The 16,975-nt window shown below is 47.1% G+C and overlaps 1 protein-coding gene across 6 annotated transcripts in view; it reads left to right on the forward strand.

Moving 5' to 3' along the window:
• LOC116372077 (ABC transporter G family member 20) overlaps window positions 1–14,805 on the forward strand; it is a 51,040-nt gene extending 36,235 nt beyond the window's left edge. For all 6 annotated transcript variants that reach the window (XM_031821158.1, XM_031821157.1, XM_031821160.1 and 3 more), the window contains 9 exons: window positions 1,460–1,530; window positions 2,096–2,145; window positions 3,853–3,909; window positions 4,362–4,432; window positions 5,187–5,275; window positions 6,384–6,487; window positions 10,615–10,774; window positions 12,614–12,718; window positions 13,952–14,805. In XM_031821158.1, the coding sequence (XP_031677018.1) occupies window positions 1,460–1,530; window positions 2,096–2,145; window positions 3,853–3,909; window positions 4,362–4,432; window positions 5,187–5,275; window positions 6,384–6,487; window positions 10,615–10,774; window positions 12,614–12,718; window positions 13,952–14,058 (814 nt within the window). In that variant the 3' untranslated portion in view covers window positions 14,059–14,805. The remainder of the gene's footprint in view (window positions 1–1,459; window positions 1,531–2,095; window positions 2,146–3,852; window positions 3,910–4,361; window positions 4,433–5,186; window positions 5,276–6,383; window positions 6,488–10,614; window positions 10,775–12,613; window positions 12,719–13,951) is intronic.
• The last annotated feature ends 2,170 nt before the right edge of the window (window positions 14,806–16,975 follow it).

Consider the following 16,975-nt stretch of genomic DNA (forward strand, 5'->3'; position numbering starts at 1 on the left):
AGCCTACTCACACAGCCTACCCACACTGCCTACTCACACTTCCTACCCACACAGTCTACTCACACTGCCTACCCACACAGCCTATTCACACTGCCTACCCACACAGCCTACTCACACAGCCTACCCACACAGCCTGTGAGCTGTTGGCTAGAGCGAACATGCCAAGACCAGAGTTGACACATTTACTAATCTATGCAACAAAACTATGCGATGGAAACACATTGAACTTCACCAGATTTTATTTCGAGACATGAAACCTGCGTCATCATGGACTGACTTTCATCTGCAACAAGTCCGTTTGGTGGAATCGCACCAATAAAGTACTCATGTCTGTTCTGTGGTGTGTGTTGTACTATACAGGATCCTTACTGTATCATGTCTGTTCTGTGGTGTGTGTTGTATCATACAGGATCCTTACTGTATCATGTCTGTTCTGTGGTGTGTGTTGTATCATACAGGATCCTTACTGTATCATGTCTGTTCTGTGGTGTGTGTTGTACTATACAGGATCCTTACTGTATCATGTCTCTGTGGTGTGTGTTGTACTATACAGTATCATGTCTGTTCTGTGGTGTGTGTTGTACTATACAGGATCCTTACTGTATCATGTCTCTGTGGTGTGTGTTGTACTATACAGTATCATGTCTGTTCTGTGGTGTGTGTTGTACTATACAGGATCCTTACTGTATCATGTCTCTGTGGTGTGTGTTGTACTATACAGTATCATGTCTGTTCTGTGGTGTGTGTTGTACTATACAGGATCCTTACTGTATCATGTCTCTGTGGTGTGTGTTGTACTATACAGTATCATGTCTGTTCTGTGGTGTGTGTTGTACTATACAGGATCCTTACTGTATCATGTCTCTGTGGTGTGTGTTGTACTATACAGTATCATGTCTGTTCTGTTGTGTGTGTTGTACTATACAGGATCCTTACTGTATCATGTCTCTGTGGTGTGTGTTGTACTATACAGTATCATGTCTGTTCTGTGGTGTGTGTTGTACTATACAGGATCCTTACTGTATCATGTCTCTGTGGTGTGTGTTGTACTATACAGTATCATGTCTGTTCTGTGGTGTGTGTTGTACTATACAGGATCCTTACTGTATCATGTCTCTGTGGTGTGTGTTGTACTATACAGTATCATGTCTGTTCTGTGGTGTGTGTTGTACTATACAGGATCCTTACTGTATCATGTCTGTTCTGTGGTGTGTGTTGTACTATACAGGATCCTTACTGTATCATGTCTCTGTGGTGTGTGTTGTACTATACAGTATCATGTCTGTTCTGTGGTGTGTGTTGTACTATACAGGATCCTTACTGTATCATGTCTGTTCTGTGGTGTGTGTTGTACTATACAGGATCCTTACTGTATCATGTCTGTTCTGTGGTGTGTGTTGTATTATACAGGATCCTTACTGTATCATGTCTGTTCTGTGGTGTGTGTTGTATTATACAGGATGATCCAGCGGCAGGTCTCTAAGGAGGTGGTGGATGGAGGGTCGGTGCACGTCTGGTTGGACCTGACCAGTAAGCTTTCACTCCGCAGTCTGTTGGCATGTGACAGTGTTCCAGAATATACCTTCAAATAGAGTAGAATATACTGCTAGAATAGAATAGATCTGAATAGAATAGAACACTGTTAGAATAGAATAGATCTGAATAGAATAGAACACTGTTAGAATAGAATAGATCTGAATAGAATAGAACACTGTTAGTAAGCTTTCACTCCGCAGTCTGTTGGCATGTGACAGTGTGTGAAAGAATTCACCCTCAAAGAGACTAGAATTATAATAGAATACTGGTACAATACAATACAATACAATACAATACAATACAATACAATACAATACAATGGAATAGATACGTTGTGTGTGAAAATGACCACTAGGTGGTAGTGTAACAGTGTGGGTCTTCTGAATGATGGTTTATCTCCTAAATGATGGAGATTGGAAAAGGCATTTTAATGATGATTAATCTTGAGATGTTTTTTTAATGTTTATTAAATAGATCAATCAAAAGTGCTTTTTTCAAGCGATAATAGACTTGATAATGATGCCATTGTTTTCACCTCGTAGTGTGTTTTTGTCACCAGATCAACAGATCGCCATGATGCTTCAGAAGAAACTAGCCGATGCCTTTGAGGTACAACCAGAGTTCCCTGTTGTTTCCTCCCTGCAGATCTATCTGCTCTTTCTTCAATGGGAACGGAGTCTTATTGTTTAATGGCGCCGTCTGGCTTTCAAAACCTCATACAGATGATATCTTTATCTAGTGTAATACACACTGACTGCATGGCAGCAGGGTCTTTCTCTGTTCTGCTCATCTGGACCGATCTAAAAACACCATGGATGAAAGCAACATGGCAAATCAAAGCCTACTGGAAACGCTTTCAACCTGTCCAGTTCTTTTTTACATCAGTGCAGATTAATGAAATGTGACGAGGTGAGGAAGTCACTTGTTCAGACTGTTGAGATGCAGCCCAGCTGTTGAAGTAGCTTGTTCAGACTGTTGAGATGCAGCCCAGCTGTTGAAGTAGCTTGTTCAAACTGTTGAGATGCAGCCCAGCTGTTGAAGTAGCGTGTTCAGACTGTTGAGATGCAGCCCAGCTGTTGAAGTAGCTTGTTCAGACTGTTGAGGTGCAGCCCAGCTGTTGAAGTAGCTTGTTCAGACTGTTGAGATGCAGCCCAGCTGTTGAAATAGCTTGTTCAAACTGTTGAGATGCAGCCCAGCTGTTGAAGTAGCTTGTTCAAACTGTTGAGATGCAGCCCAGCTATTGAAGTAGCCTGTTCAGACTGTTGAGATGCAGCCCAGCTGTTGAAATAGCTTGTTCAAACTGTTGAGATGCAGCCCAGCTGTTGAAGTAGCTTGTTCAAACTGTTGAGATGCAGCCCAGCTATTGAAGTAGCCTGTTCAGACTGTTGAGATGCAGCCCAGCTGTTGAAGTAGCGTGTTCAGACTGTTGAGATGCAGCCCAGCTGTTGAAGTAGCTTGTTCAAACTGTTGAGATGCAGCCCAGCTATTGAAGTAGCCTGTTCAGACTGTTGAGATGCAGCCCAGCTGTTGAAGTAGCATGTTCAGACTGTTGAGATGCAGCCCAGCTGATGAAGTAGCTTGTTCAGACTGTTGAGATGCAGCCCAGCTGTTGAAGTAGCTTGTTCAGACTGTTGAGATGCAGCCCAGCTGTTGAAGTAGCTTGTTCAGACTGTTGAGATGCAGCCCAGCTGTTGAAGTAGCCTGTTCAGACTGTTGAGATGCAGCCCAGCTGTTGAAGTAGCTTGTTTAGACTGTTGAGATGCAGCCCAGCTGTTGAAGTAGCTTGTTCAGACTGTTGAGATGCAGCCCAGCTGTTGAAGTAGCTTGTTCAAACTGTTGAGGTGCAGCCCAGCTGTTGAAGTAGCTTGTTCAAACTGTTGAGATGCAGCCCAGCTGTTGAAGTAGCTTGTTCAGACTGTTGAGATGCAGCCCAGCTGTTGAAGTAGCCTGTTCAGACTGTTGAGATGCAGCCCAGCTGTTGAAGTAGCTTGTTCAGACTGTTGAGGTGCAGCCCAGCTGTTGAAGTAGCTTGTTCAGACTGTTGAGGTGCAGCCCAGCTGTTGAAGTAGCTTGTTCAAACTGTTGAGATGCAGCCCAGCTGTTGAAGTAGCTTGTTCAGACTGTTGAGATGCAGCCCAGCTGTTGAAGTAGCCTGTTCAGACTGTTGAGATGCAGCCCAGCTGTTGAAGTAGCTTGTTCAGACTGTTGAGGTGCAGCCCAGCTATTGAAGTAGCCTGTTCAGACTGTTGAGATGCAGCCCAGCTGTTGATAAAGATACATCCAGTAGTGAAGTGAAACAGTCTGTTCCCTCCTCAGGACTTCGTCCAGTATAAGATGGGGAGCATGTCTTACCTGGTCTCTCTTCCTGTCAAGGTAGGACAACAATAACCCCTTAAAACACTCACTGCACCCTTAAAGGCACCCTATTCCCATAAGGCTCTGGTCAAAAGTAGTGCACTATGTAGGGAATAGGGTTCTATTTGGGGATCACACTCTGTTGATAGTATTTTGCCATCCCCATCCACTAGCCTTGATGCTAACCTTGCTTCCTTATGCTATAGCAACATGTTGTTGTCTTGCCAAGACCATTGATTCTGACGAGGGCCATTGATGGTTGAAACGTCATGATTTTAACTCAAATTAGATGAAGTATGAAGTTCTTCAATGTGAGCGAGAGTTGCACCTATTCCTTCTGAAGGACTGTGATGTAGCCTGTGTTACTGAATGTATAACCGTGGTCCGTTCCACTGGTCCCTGATCAATACACAGATGCACACTGGGAGGAAAATATTAAACTGACTATTTCTCTTTGTCCCGTTTCTCAGTTTGAGGAGCCCATCTATGGCAGCATGAACTCAGACTTCACCACGTTTGTGACGCCAGGAGCCGTTCTGAGGTAGAGATTCAGTCCACGTCTGAACCTAGTCAGCTTTACTGAGACGAAGCTGTAGTTCTCTCTTTATCCTCTCTTTTCCTCCTTTCCTTGTCTCACCTATTTCCCCCTCCCTTCTGCTCTCCCCCCCCTCCCTTCTCTCTCTCCCCCCTCCCTTCTCTCTCTCCCCCCTCCCTTCTCTCTCTCCCCCCTCCCTTCTCTCTCTCACCCCCTCCCTTCTGCTCTCTCTCCCCCTCCCTTCTCTTTCTCCCCCCTCCCTTCTCTTCTCCCCCCCTCCCTTCTCTCTCTCCCCCCTCCTTCTCTCTCTCCCCCTCCCTTCTCTCTCTCCCCCCTCCCTTCTGCTCTCTCTCCCCCTCCCTTCTCTCTCTCCCCCCTTCCTTCTCTCTCTCCCCCTCCATCTCTCTCTCCCCCCTCCCTTCTCTCTCTCCCCCCTTCCTTCTCTCTCTCCCCTTCCCTTCTGTCTCTCCCCCTCCCTTCTCTCTCTCCCCCCTCCCTTCTCTCTCTCCCCCCTTCCTTCGCTCTCTCCCCTCCCTTCTCTCTCTCCCCTTCCTTCTCTCTCTCCCCCTCCATTCTCTCTCCCCCTCCCTTCTCTCTCTCGCCCCCTCCCTTCTGCTCTCTCTCCCCCTCCTCCCTCTCACCCTTCTTTCTCTCTCTCACACTCCCTTCTCTCTCTCGCCCCTCCCTTCTCTCTCCCCCCTCCCTCCTTCTCTCTCTCCTGCACACCTTCTCTCTCCCCCTCCCTTCCCTCTCTACACAGCATCACGTTCTACCTGGCAGTGGGCTTGACGGCTCTGTCCTTCGTGATAGAGAGGAAGGAGGGGCTAATGGACAGGTGCTGGGTTGCAGGTAAGAGGTTCATTAAGTGGATAACAGACTGTGTTCCAAATGGCACCCTATACCCTATTTAGTGCACTACTGTTGACGAGGGCCCAAGTGTCCCCAATGCCACCCTGTTATCTATAGAGCGCACTGGACAAAACTAGTGCACTATATAGCCCCGGGGTATTCAACTCTTACCCTGCTGGTTTTCTGTTCTACCTGATCATTAATATCACCCACCTGGTGTCCCAGGTCTAAACCAGTCCCTGATTAGAGGGGAATCACCCACCTGGTGTCCCAGGTCTAAATCAGTCCCTGATTAGAGGGGAATCACCCACCTGTTGTCCCAGGTCTAAATGGGTCCCTGGTTAGAGGGGAATCACCCACCTGGTGTCCCAGGTCTAAATCAGTCCCTGATTAGAGGGGAACAATGACAAAACACAGTGGAACTGGCTTGGATATAGGGAATATGGTTCCATTTTTATATGCATTGACAGTTTGTGGTCATTATCTATGTAGTGACCAGTACAGACCACTAGGGGGAGGTGGATTATCCTGACCACTAATCAGAAGATCTGGTTAAATCACCATGGGCCAGTTTGTCAGAACATTAAATTATCTTCTCCCCACATTCCTCTTCCTTTTCTCCTGTCCCACTATTCTCTCCCTCTCTCTCTCTCCCTCCCTTTCTCCTCTCTTCTATTTCACTCTCTCCTTCGTTCTCTCTCTCCCTCTTCTCTCCTCTCTCTCTCTCTCTCTCTACCCCTCTTCTCTCCTCTCTCTCTCTACCCCTCTTCTCTCCTCTCTCTCTCTACCCCTCTTCTCCTCTCTCTCTCCCTCCCTTTCTCCTCTCTCCTCTACTTCACTCTCTCCTTCGTTCTCTCTCTCGCTGTCTCCTCTCTCTCTCCCTCCCTTTCTCCTCTCTCCTCTACTTCACTCTCTCCTTCGTTCTCTCTCTCTCTCCCTGTCTCCTCTCTCTCTCTCTCTCCCTCCCTTTTTCCTCTCCTCTATTTCACTCTCTCCTTCGTTCTCTCTGTCTCCTCTCTCTCTCTCTCTCTCTCTCTCTCCCTCCCTTTCTCCTCTCCTCTATTTCACTCTCTCCTTCTCTCTCTCTGTCTCCTCTCTCTCTCTCCAGGTGTTAGTTCGTTGGAGACTGTGCTGGCCCATCTCATCTCCCAGCTGTTTGTCATCAGCATCCAGGTCATTCTACTACTGCTCTTAATGCTGCTCGTCTTCAAGGTAACACACACACACACACACATAGGCATACACACATACAAACACACACACACACAAGCACACAGACACACACACACATACACAGCAGCCTCCATCCGTCTTCATCAGCAAGGCTTATCATGACTCCTGAATGATTGAACATCCCTGTCTCATGTTCACTTCCCTGTGCCACTGGTGTTGTACACACACTGAGCAGCACAGTGTGACTGTGGAGATGTATATAGTGTTGTACACACACTGAGCAGCACGATGTGACTGTGGAGATGTATATATTGTGTTGTACACACACTGAGCAGCACGGTGTGACTGTGGAGATGTATATATAGTGTTGTACACACACTGAGCAGCACATTGTGACTGTGGAGATGTATATATAGTGTTGTACACACACTGAGCAGCACGGTGTAACTGTGGAGATGTATATATGGTGTTGTACACACACTGAGCAGCACGATGTGACTGTGGAGATGTATATATTGTGTTGTACACACACTGAGCAGCACGGTGTGACTGTGGAGATGTATATATAGTGTTGTACACACACTGAGCAGCACGGTGTGACTGTGGAGATGTATATATTGTGTTGTACACACACTGAGCAGCACATTGTGACTGTGGAGATGTATATATTGTGTTGTACACACACTGAGCAGCACGGTGTGACTGTGGAGATGTATATATGGTGTTGTACACACACTGAGCAGCACATTGTGACTGTGGAGATGTTTATATGGTGTTGTACACACACTGAGCAGCACATTGTGACTGTGGAGATGTATATATTGTGTTGTACACACACTGAGCAGCACGGTGTGACTGTGGAGATGTATATATGGTGTTGTACACACACTGAGCAGCACGGTGTAACTGTGGAGATGTATATATGGTGTTGTACACACACTGAGCAGCACATTGTGACTGTGGAGATGTTTATATGGTGTTGTACACACACTGAGCAGCACGGTGTAACTGTGGAGATGTATATATGGTGTTGTACACACACTGAGCAGCACGGTGTAACTGTGGAGATGTATATATGGTGTTGTACACACACTGAGCAGCACGTTGTGACTGTGGGGATGTATATATTGTGGAGTGTTAGGGAATATGGGGGATAGTTACGCAGAGATGTTGACTTGTAATGCAGAGTTGACTTCAAATGCTCCTCTGTGGCTGCAGAACCCGAGTTCTGGCTTGACCTCTTCAATACTACACGGTACGGTACCCTGCATTACCTTATGTAGTGGTCCTACACCTCCATCTAGTGGCCACTTGGTGGTATTACTGCACTGACACTGTAAATTGAGAAATAGTTCAGAAGAAGAGGAAGCAGGTGAAGTTTAATTAGTAAAATGTTGAAGGGACATTCTGTGTTTCCCACATCCATGTGTTTTATTTAAAAATGAATAATACACCCATGTCTTTTTGAAGAATATAACTGACTTGGATAGTTTTAAAAAATCAAAATGTCTCACACACCAAACAATTAATGCTAAATGTCACCCAACAACAGTTCCATCCACGTGCCTATCGACAATCAATGGAGTCTGAAGTTTCTATTCATCCCTTGACCTCAGGTTGACCTTTCCAGACCTGGGTTCAAATCTTTCACATACTTTTACTTTCATTTTTCTAACACACTGTTGAAGAAACGCTTTTAAATGTAATTACGCTGCCAGATTATATTGAGGTTTATGGTCAAATAAATGAATAATCCAAGGTAGAGGAGAAAAGAATGTGCCTATTTTAAAGCTATAAATTATTGCAACGTTATATAAAATAAAGTATCTCTCGTGCTATAGGAGAAGCGCTAGGAGAAGCGTTAGGAGAAGCGTGACATTGATCCTTAAGAGGATTTATTAAGAACAAATTCTTATTTTCAATAACGGCCTAGTGGGTTAACTGCCTGTTCAGAGGCAGAACGACAGATTTGTACCTTGTCAGCTCGGGGATTTGAACTTGCAACCTTGCGGTTACTAGTCCAACGCTCTAAAGCCTCTTGGGGCTAGGGGGCAGAATTTTCACTTTTGGATAAATAGTGTGCCCTATTTCAACTTCCTGCTACTCATGCCAAGAATATAAGATATGCATATTATTCATATGATTTGGAAAGAGAACACTCTGAAGTTTCTAAAACTGTTTGAATCATGTCTGTGAGTATAACAGAATTTATGTAGCAGGCAAAACCCTGAGGACTAACTGTTCAGATTTTTTTCTCTCTCTCTGTTCCCTGAGGTGTCATTGCCCAGGGATATTTATTAGAAACCTGTTTTCAGTTCCTACCGCTTCCACTGGATGTCACCAGTCTTTGGAATTTGATTGAGGTTATTCCTTTGTGCAATGAAGAAGTAGGCCAACTAGGAACTGGGTACACTTTTGTGAGTTGCGCAAGACGTGAAAAGTGGTGCTGGTTTGTTGTCTTCCTGTATTGAACACAGAAAGACCCGTCTACAATTTGATCGATTATTAACGTTTAAAAATACCTAAAGTTGTATTACAAAAGTAGTTTAAAATATTTTGGCCAAGTTTATAGGCAACTTTTGAAATATTTTGTAGTAACGTTGCGTTTTTTGGAAGCAGTTTTTTTCTGGATCAAACGTGCTTTATAAATTGACATTTGGATATATATGGACGGAATTAATCGAACAAAAGGACCAATTGTGATGTTTATGGGACATATCGGAGTGCCAACAAAAGAAGCTCGTCAAAGGTAAGGCATGTTTTATATTTTATTTCTGCGTTTTGTGTAGCGCCTGCAGGGTTGTAATATGCTAACTCCTTTGTTCACTGCTGGTGCAGATGGTGCAGGCTATCAGAAAATAGCTTCTTATGCTTTCGCCGAAAAGCATTTTTAAAATCTGACATGTTGGCTGGATTCCCAACGAGTGTAGCTTTAATTGAGTATCTTACATGTGTGATTTAATGAAGGTTTGATTTGTATAGTATTGTATTTGAATCTGGCGCTCTGCATTTTCCCTGGCCATTGGCCAGTTGAGACATTTGCGTCCCGCCTCTCCCTAACTAGGCTACCCTGCCGCCACATAGTCCAAAGAGGTGTATGGAGTATATATTTCTATTCTTACCAGTACCTGAGTCCATCATCTCTAAGGATCACTACTGAATCACCACGACAACAGCCTTTGATTGCTGTGGCAACCGAGCAGCCATGTGCTTTCTCCCTGCAGTCTATTTTTACACCTTGTCAGTGGAGACAGACAGACAGACAGACACACAGACAGACACACACACACTCACGCACACACACACACACACACACACAGGTCTCTGTATTGTGACAATGTAACAGACACTATATCATTGAATAACATGACATGCTCTTTTACCTTCCTCTCTCTTGTTACCATCCCTCCTTCTCTGTCTTTTCTCACTTTTTACTGTCCCCTCCCATCCAACATATTCTCTCTCTCTCTCTCCCCTTCCACCTCTCCCCATCCCACCCATCTTTTCCCCTACACCTCGACCTCTCCACCCTCCCTCGCCCTTCCTCTGTCTCTCCCCTCTCTCCTCTGCCTCTCCCCCTCCCTCCCTCCCCCTCCTATGTTCTCTCCCCCTCCTTTGCCTCTCCCCTCTCTCCCCCTCCTCTGACTCTTCCCCTCCCTCCTCTGCCTCTCCCACCCTCCCTCCCCCCTCCTCTGCCTCTCCCCTCCCTCCTCTGCCTCTCCCCCCTCCTTTGCCTCTCCCCCTCCCTCCCCCTCCTCTGCCTCTTCCCCTACCTCCCCCCTCCTCTGCCTCTTCCCCTCCCCTGCCTCTTCCCCTCCCCTGCCTCTTCTCCTCCCCCCTCCTCTGCCTCTTCCCCTCCCCCCTCCTCTGCCTCTTCCCCTCCCCCCTCCTCTGCCTCTTCTCCTCCCCCCTCCTCTGCCTCTTCCCCTCCCCCTCCTCTGCCTCTTCCCCTCCCCCTCCTCTGCCTCTTCTCCTCCCCCCTCCTCTGCCTCTTCTCCTCCCCCCTCCTCTGCCTCTTCTCCTCCCCCCTCCTCTGCCTCTTCTCCTCCCCCCTCCTCTGCCTCTTCTCCTCCCCCCTCCTCTGCCTCTGCCTCTTCCCCTCCCTCCCCCCTCCTCCACCTCTCCCCCTCCCTCCCCCCTCCCTCTGCCTCTCTCCCTCCCTCCAGATCCCTAATGAGGGGAGCCTGGTGTTGGTTATAGCTCTGATTGGGCTGCAGGGTGTGACTGGCATCTCCTTTGGTCTGGTCATCTCATCTGCCATCGATGACGAACAGAACGCCAACCAGGCTGCCCTTGGTATCTTCTACCCCAACCTCATCGTCAGTGGTACGTCACACACACACACACAGACGCACATACACACGCTAGCACACAGAGACACACACACACACACACACACTGTCTTTTACCTCAACCTCATCGTCAGTGGTACGTCACACACGCTAGCACACACACGCACCAAACCTGGGTTCAAATACATGTGTATTTATTATTTAAATACTTATTTTCTGTGTATTTAATCATGTTGCCTGAATCAATTTCTGTTGAAAGTATTTGAAAGTGTTTTCAAATGATTTCCTATAAATAGCCTACTATTTGCACGTTTTTTCAAAAACTATTTTCAAATGCCTCGGTTAAATGCATGGGAGTGTTTGAGTATTTTCAGCTAATTGTCTTATCAAATACAAAATATCTCAATTATTCTAAATGTCTTTGAAAGTACTTCACATACCCTTAATATTATTTGAACCCAGGTCTTACACACACACACACACACACACACACACACCCCAGTATTTTATGGGGGGGTCACTTTGTAAATCTACAATATTAGTAGCTCTTACATGTTCTCACAATGAAGTTTAATAAAATGTTATTCAGTTAAATTCTAGTTCAGTTCTTTCAACTCTTTCTCTGACAGACTCTCTTTCTCTAAGTCTCTCTCTTTAAGTCTTTCTCTGACAGACTCTCTCTTTCTCTATGTCTCTCTCTTTCTCTGACAGACTCTCTCTTTCTCTAAGTCTCTCTCTTTCTCTGTCGCTCTCTTTCTCTAAGACTTCTCTGTCTCTCTTTCTCTAAGTCTCTCTCTTTCTCTAAGTCTCTCTCTTTCTCTAAGTCTCTCTTTCTCTAAGTCTCTCTCTTTCTCTAAGTCTCTCTCTCTTTCTCTAAGTCTCTCTCTTTCTCTAAGTCTCTCTCTCTTTCTCTAAGTCTCTCTCTTTCTCTAAGCCTCTCTCTTTCTCTAAGTCTCTCTCTTTCTCTAAGTCTCTCTCTCTTTCTCTAAGTCTCTCTCTCTTTCTCTAAGTCTCTCTCTTTCTCTAAGTTTCTCTCTTTCTCTAAGCCTCTTTCTCTGTCTCTCTCTTTCTCTAAGTCTCTCTCTTTCTCTAAGTCTCTCTCTTTCTCTAAGTCTCTCTCTTTCTCTAAGCCTCTCTCTGTTTCTCTGTCTCTCTCTCTCTCTCTCTCTCTCTGTTTCTCTGTCTCTCTCTTTCTCTGTCTCTCTCTTTCTCTCTCTCTCTCTCTCTCTGTTTCTCTGTCTCTCTTTCTCTGTATCTCTCTTTCTCTGTCTCTCTCTTTCTCTAAGTCTCTCTCTCTTTCTCTGTCTCTCTCTTTCTCTAAGTCTCTCTCTTTCTCTAAGTCTCTCTCTTTCTCTAAGTCTCTCTCTCTTTCTCTCTCTCTCTTTCTCTCTCTTTCTAAGTCTCTCTCTTTCTCTGTCTCTCTTTCTCTCTCTCTGTTTCTCTGTCTCTCTCTTTCTCTGTCTCTCTCTTTCTCTAAGTCTCTCTCTCTTTCTCTGTCTCTCTCTTTCTCTAAGTCTCTCTCTTTCTCTAAGTCTCTCTCTTTCTCTAAGTCTCTCTCTTTCTCTAAGTCTCTCTCTTTCTCTAAGTCTCTCTCTTTCTCTAAGTCTCTCTCTTTCTCACTGTCTCTCTCTTTCACTGTCTCTCTCTTTCTCTAAGTCTCTCTCTTTCTCTAAGTCTCTCTCTCTTTCTCTAAGTCTCTCTCTCTTTCTCTAAGTCTCTCTCTTTCTCTAAGTCTCTCTCTCTTTCTCTGTCTCTCTCTTTCTCTGTCTCTCTCTCTCTCTAAGTCTCTCTCTCTTTCTCTACGTCTCTCTTTCTCGGTCTCTTTCTCTAAGTCTCTTTCTCTAAGTCTCTCTCTTTCCTCCTCTCTCTACAGGTATAATCTGGCCTGTGGAGTGCATCCCCTATCCACTACGTTACATCAGTCTGGCCCTGCCCCAGACCTACGCTTCTGAAGCCCTACGATGCATCATGTACAGAGGTAACACACACACACACACGTTATCCAATAGCAATTAGCTACACAACACAGTACATTGAAGCTTATATCCTGTCTGCACAGTCAGCCCTAAACACACACACACAACACACACACACACACACACACACACACACACACACACACACACACACACACACGTGTTACCTGAGACTTTAGACACCTGATTCGTCCGGAATCAGCAGTGAAATGTTCTAAATGATTCACAATGCCAGTAGTCACACAGTGTTCAAAATGATTCACAATGCCAGTAGTCACACAGTGTTCTAAATGATTCACAATGCCAGTAGTCACACAGTGTTCTAAATGATTCACAGTGTTCTAAATGATTCACAATGCCAGTAGTCACACAGTGTTCTAAATGATTCACAATGCCAGTAGTCACACAGTGTTCTAAATGATTCACAATGCCAGTAGTCACACAGTGTTCTAAATGATTCACAATGCAGTAGTCACACAGTGTTCTAAATGATTCACAATGCCAGTAGTCACACGGCGTTCTAAATGATTCACAATGCCAGTAGTCACACAGTGTTCTAAATGATTCACAATGCCAGTAGTCACACAGTGTTCTAAATGATTCACAATGCAGTAGTCACACGGTGTTCTAAATGATTCACAATGCCAGTAGTCACACAGTGTTCTAAATGATTCACAATGCCAGTAGTCACACAGTGTTCTAAATGATTCACAATGCCAGTAGTCACACAGTGTTCTAAATGATTCACAATGCCAGTAGTCACACAGTGTTCTAAATGATTCACAGTGCCAGTAGTCACACAGTGTTCTAAATGATTCACAGTGCCAGTAGTCACACAGTGTTCTAAATGATTCACAATGCCAGTAGTCACACATTGTTCTAAAAGATTCACAATGCCAGTAGTCACACAGTGTTCTAAATGATTCACAGTGCCAGTAGTCACACAGTGTTCTAAATGATTCACAATGCAGTAGTCACACAGTGTTCTAAATGATTCACAGTGCCAGTAGTCAGACAGACACACGTGACTTAGTCATGGGCTTCTAGTGGAGGACAGATATCCTGCTCTCTCTCTCTCTCTCTCTCTCTCTCTCTCTCTCTCTCTCTCTCTCTCTGTCTGTCTGCCTGTCTGTCTGTCTGTCTGTCTCATCTTCACATCACAGTAGGACCTGAGCTTCCATGTCAAACTGACACAAAACACACACACACATCATGTGATGACGTCTCTCCCTCAGGCTGGGGTCTCTCCAGGATGATGGTGTGGCGAGGCTTCGCTGTCACCCTGGGTTGGAACACTTTCTTCGTCATCCTGGCCATCGTCATCCTCAAGCTGAGGACCTGAGACGTCTACCCGGGGGGGAGGGGGGGCTTCCTAGTCTCAGGATGTCTGTGTCGGGGGACACTGTGCTTTAAGGGAGAAAGTGCTGGTTTTCCAGAGTTCATCTTGCAGACAGACCCTCACCCACACCGACACGCACAATCACACCCCCTCCTCCCCCCTCCTGCTTGCCAACTAGCCAACCCTGAGAACCAGAGTCTATGGGTGAAGGACTACTAGCTAACCCTGAGAACCAGAGTCTATGGGTGAAGGACTACTAGGTGGGGCGAATCATTACAAATCTTGCAGGTAGAAATCTACTTCATAGAAAGGATAGCGTTCGCTATTCCATCAGAGAGTTGTGGCTGCTCTTTTATGTTGTCGTCTTTCATGCTGCAATGCTTTGAATGTTTCAACCACCTGAATCTGTTTCTCAACCCAGTTGTTTTACAGCCTGTTCTATTACATACAGCCCAGCTAGCACATTTGGTTCCTTTGAAGTTGTAGGAACGTATGTTTTTTGGTTTCACATTGGTTGTGGGAAGGAAGCCATAGTTTCCTGACCGGTAAAACTGAAACGTTCTTCAAACATTCTGAGAAGAGAAGTTCCAGGAACAAGATAAATTGTCACGTCGTACTTCTCTGAACTATCTGAGAACATTCCCAATGTCAAACCAGTTGGGGAACGTTACCAACATTGAAATGAAATGTAGCTGTAGTTTGAACTTATATGAAACGTTGAAATACATAACGTAATGAAATACCAAAATACGTTTTGTTGTTGTCAAGTTCATTAAATGTGCTGAGAATGTTCCAAAGCCAAACAACTATCCTGCACCATTCCCAGGAAGTTGTGTGAAGGTTGTATGCTAAATAACCATAGAACAACCACGCTCTCACCAAGCTCTAAGTAACATATGGTTCTCAGAACGTTATGTGCTTGCTGGGAGTATTGTCTGATTCACAGTGCAGGGCCGGGCCAAGCTGTACTGGACTGGCCTGGTGACGCGTCCACCATAGCTGCTGAAACCATGTTGGAAAGGATCATGTGAAGATAAAATATCAGAGCCAGTACAGTTCAGGTCGTTGCTATAGTGTGAATCAGACATCAGTCAAACGGCTGGTGGACCCAGAGAACTGAGGTTGAGAAACACTGTAGAGTAGAAGTGCTGATCTAGGGTCAGGTCCTCCCTGTCCATAATAATGATTTATTATGATGCAAACGGCTAAACTGATCCTAGATCAACACCCTTACTCTGAGACGCTTGATAATAGGGTTCCTGATCACTGTCATGTATGATCTGCTCCAGAACACACAGTACACAGTACAGGTTATTATAGGCCTTAGGCATGTTTAACACCTGTTCTCAACATAACAATGCATTGATTGGAGGTTTATATTTAGAGTTGCTGTTGAGGGTTTATAAATAACCTCTTCTACAGTATATGTTGACTGTATTTACACAAATGATAGAGAGATATATTATACTATATATTTCATATTTTTTGAGGGAACTGTGTGTAAAAAACAAATAATACAATTTGAATGTTTTTGGTATTGTGGTGTTACTGGATAGAGCTCTTCTTAGCTACTGGTGTGTGGGTAAAGAATGGCCACGACAAGAAGGACTCCCGTTTCACAGACGTTTTACTGAAGGATGTTCTCTGATGATGGGAATTCCTGTTCAGTAGATGTTCTTCTACAACTGGTGGCGACACCGGCTCAGTCCAGGGGCTCGGCCCGGCTCTGTCCAGGGGCTCGGTCCGGCTCTGTCCAGGGGCTCGGTCCGGCTCTGTCCAGGGGCTCGGTCCGGCTCTGTCCAGGGGCTCGGTCCGGCTCTGTCCAGGGGCTCGGTCCGGCTCTGTCCAGGGGCTCGGTCCGGCTCTGTCCAGGGGCTCGGCCCGGCTCTGTCCAGGCACCTGGTCCGGCTCTGTCCAGGGGCTCGGCCCGGCTCTGTCCAGGGGCTCGGTCCGGCTCTGTCCAGGGGCTCGGTCCGGCTCTGTCCAGGGGCTCGGCCCGGCTCTGTCCAGGCACCTGGTCCGGCTCTGTCCAGGGGCTCGGCCCGGCTCTGTCCAGGGGCTCGGCCCGGCTCTGTCCAGGCGCTCGGCCCGGCTCTGTCCAGGGGCTCGGCCCGGCTCTGTCCAGGGGCTCGGCCCGGCTCTGTCCAGGCGCTCGGCCCGGCTCTGTCCAGGTGCCCGGTCCTGCTCTGTCCAGGGGCTCGGCCCGGCTCTGTCCAGGCACCTGGTCCGGCTCTGTCCAGGGGCTCGGTCCGGCTCTGTCCAGGGGCTCGGTCCGGCTCTGTCCAGGCACCTGGTCCGGCTCTGTCCAGGGGCTCGGTCCGGCTCTGTCCAGGCACCTGGTCCGGCTCTGTCCAGGGGCTCGGTCCGGCTCTGTCCAGGGGCTCGGTCCGGCTCTGTCCAGGCACCTGGTCCGGCTCTGTCCAGGGGCTCGGTCCGGCTCTGTCCAGGCACCTGGTCCGGCTCTGTCCAGGCACCTGGTCCGGGGGCTCGGCCCGGCTCTGGGGCTCGGCCCGGCTCTGTCCAGGGGCTCGGTCCGGCTCTGTCCAGGGGCTCGGCCCGGCTCTGTCCAGGCACCTGGTCCGGCTCTGTCCAGGGGCTCGGCCCGGCTCTGTCCAGGCGCTCGGCCCGGCTCTGTCCAGGGGCTCGGCCCGGCTCTGTCCAGGGGCTCGGCCCGGCTCTGTCCAGGCGCTCGGCCCGGCTCTGTCCAGGCGCTCGGCCCGGCTCTGTCCAGGCGCCCGGTCCTGCTCTGTCCAGGGGCTCGGCCCGGCTCTGTCCAGGCGCCCGGCCACAGAACGATGTCCACGTCCGTGCGATTAGCATGCGAGCAAACCCAACTAACTGTGAGAAAACCAGACAACTGGCTAACCTCATCATGGCACGCCCACCAACCAATGAGCGACTAGCAGAAGGTGGACAGTAG

The sequence above is a fragment of the Oncorhynchus kisutch genome, unplaced genomic scaffold, assembly GCF_002021735.2.
Source record: "Oncorhynchus kisutch isolate 150728-3 unplaced genomic scaffold, Okis_V2 scaffold3899, whole genome shotgun sequence".
In the NCBI taxonomy this organism is placed as follows: domain Eukaryota; kingdom Metazoa; phylum Chordata; class Actinopteri; order Salmoniformes; family Salmonidae; genus Oncorhynchus; species Oncorhynchus kisutch.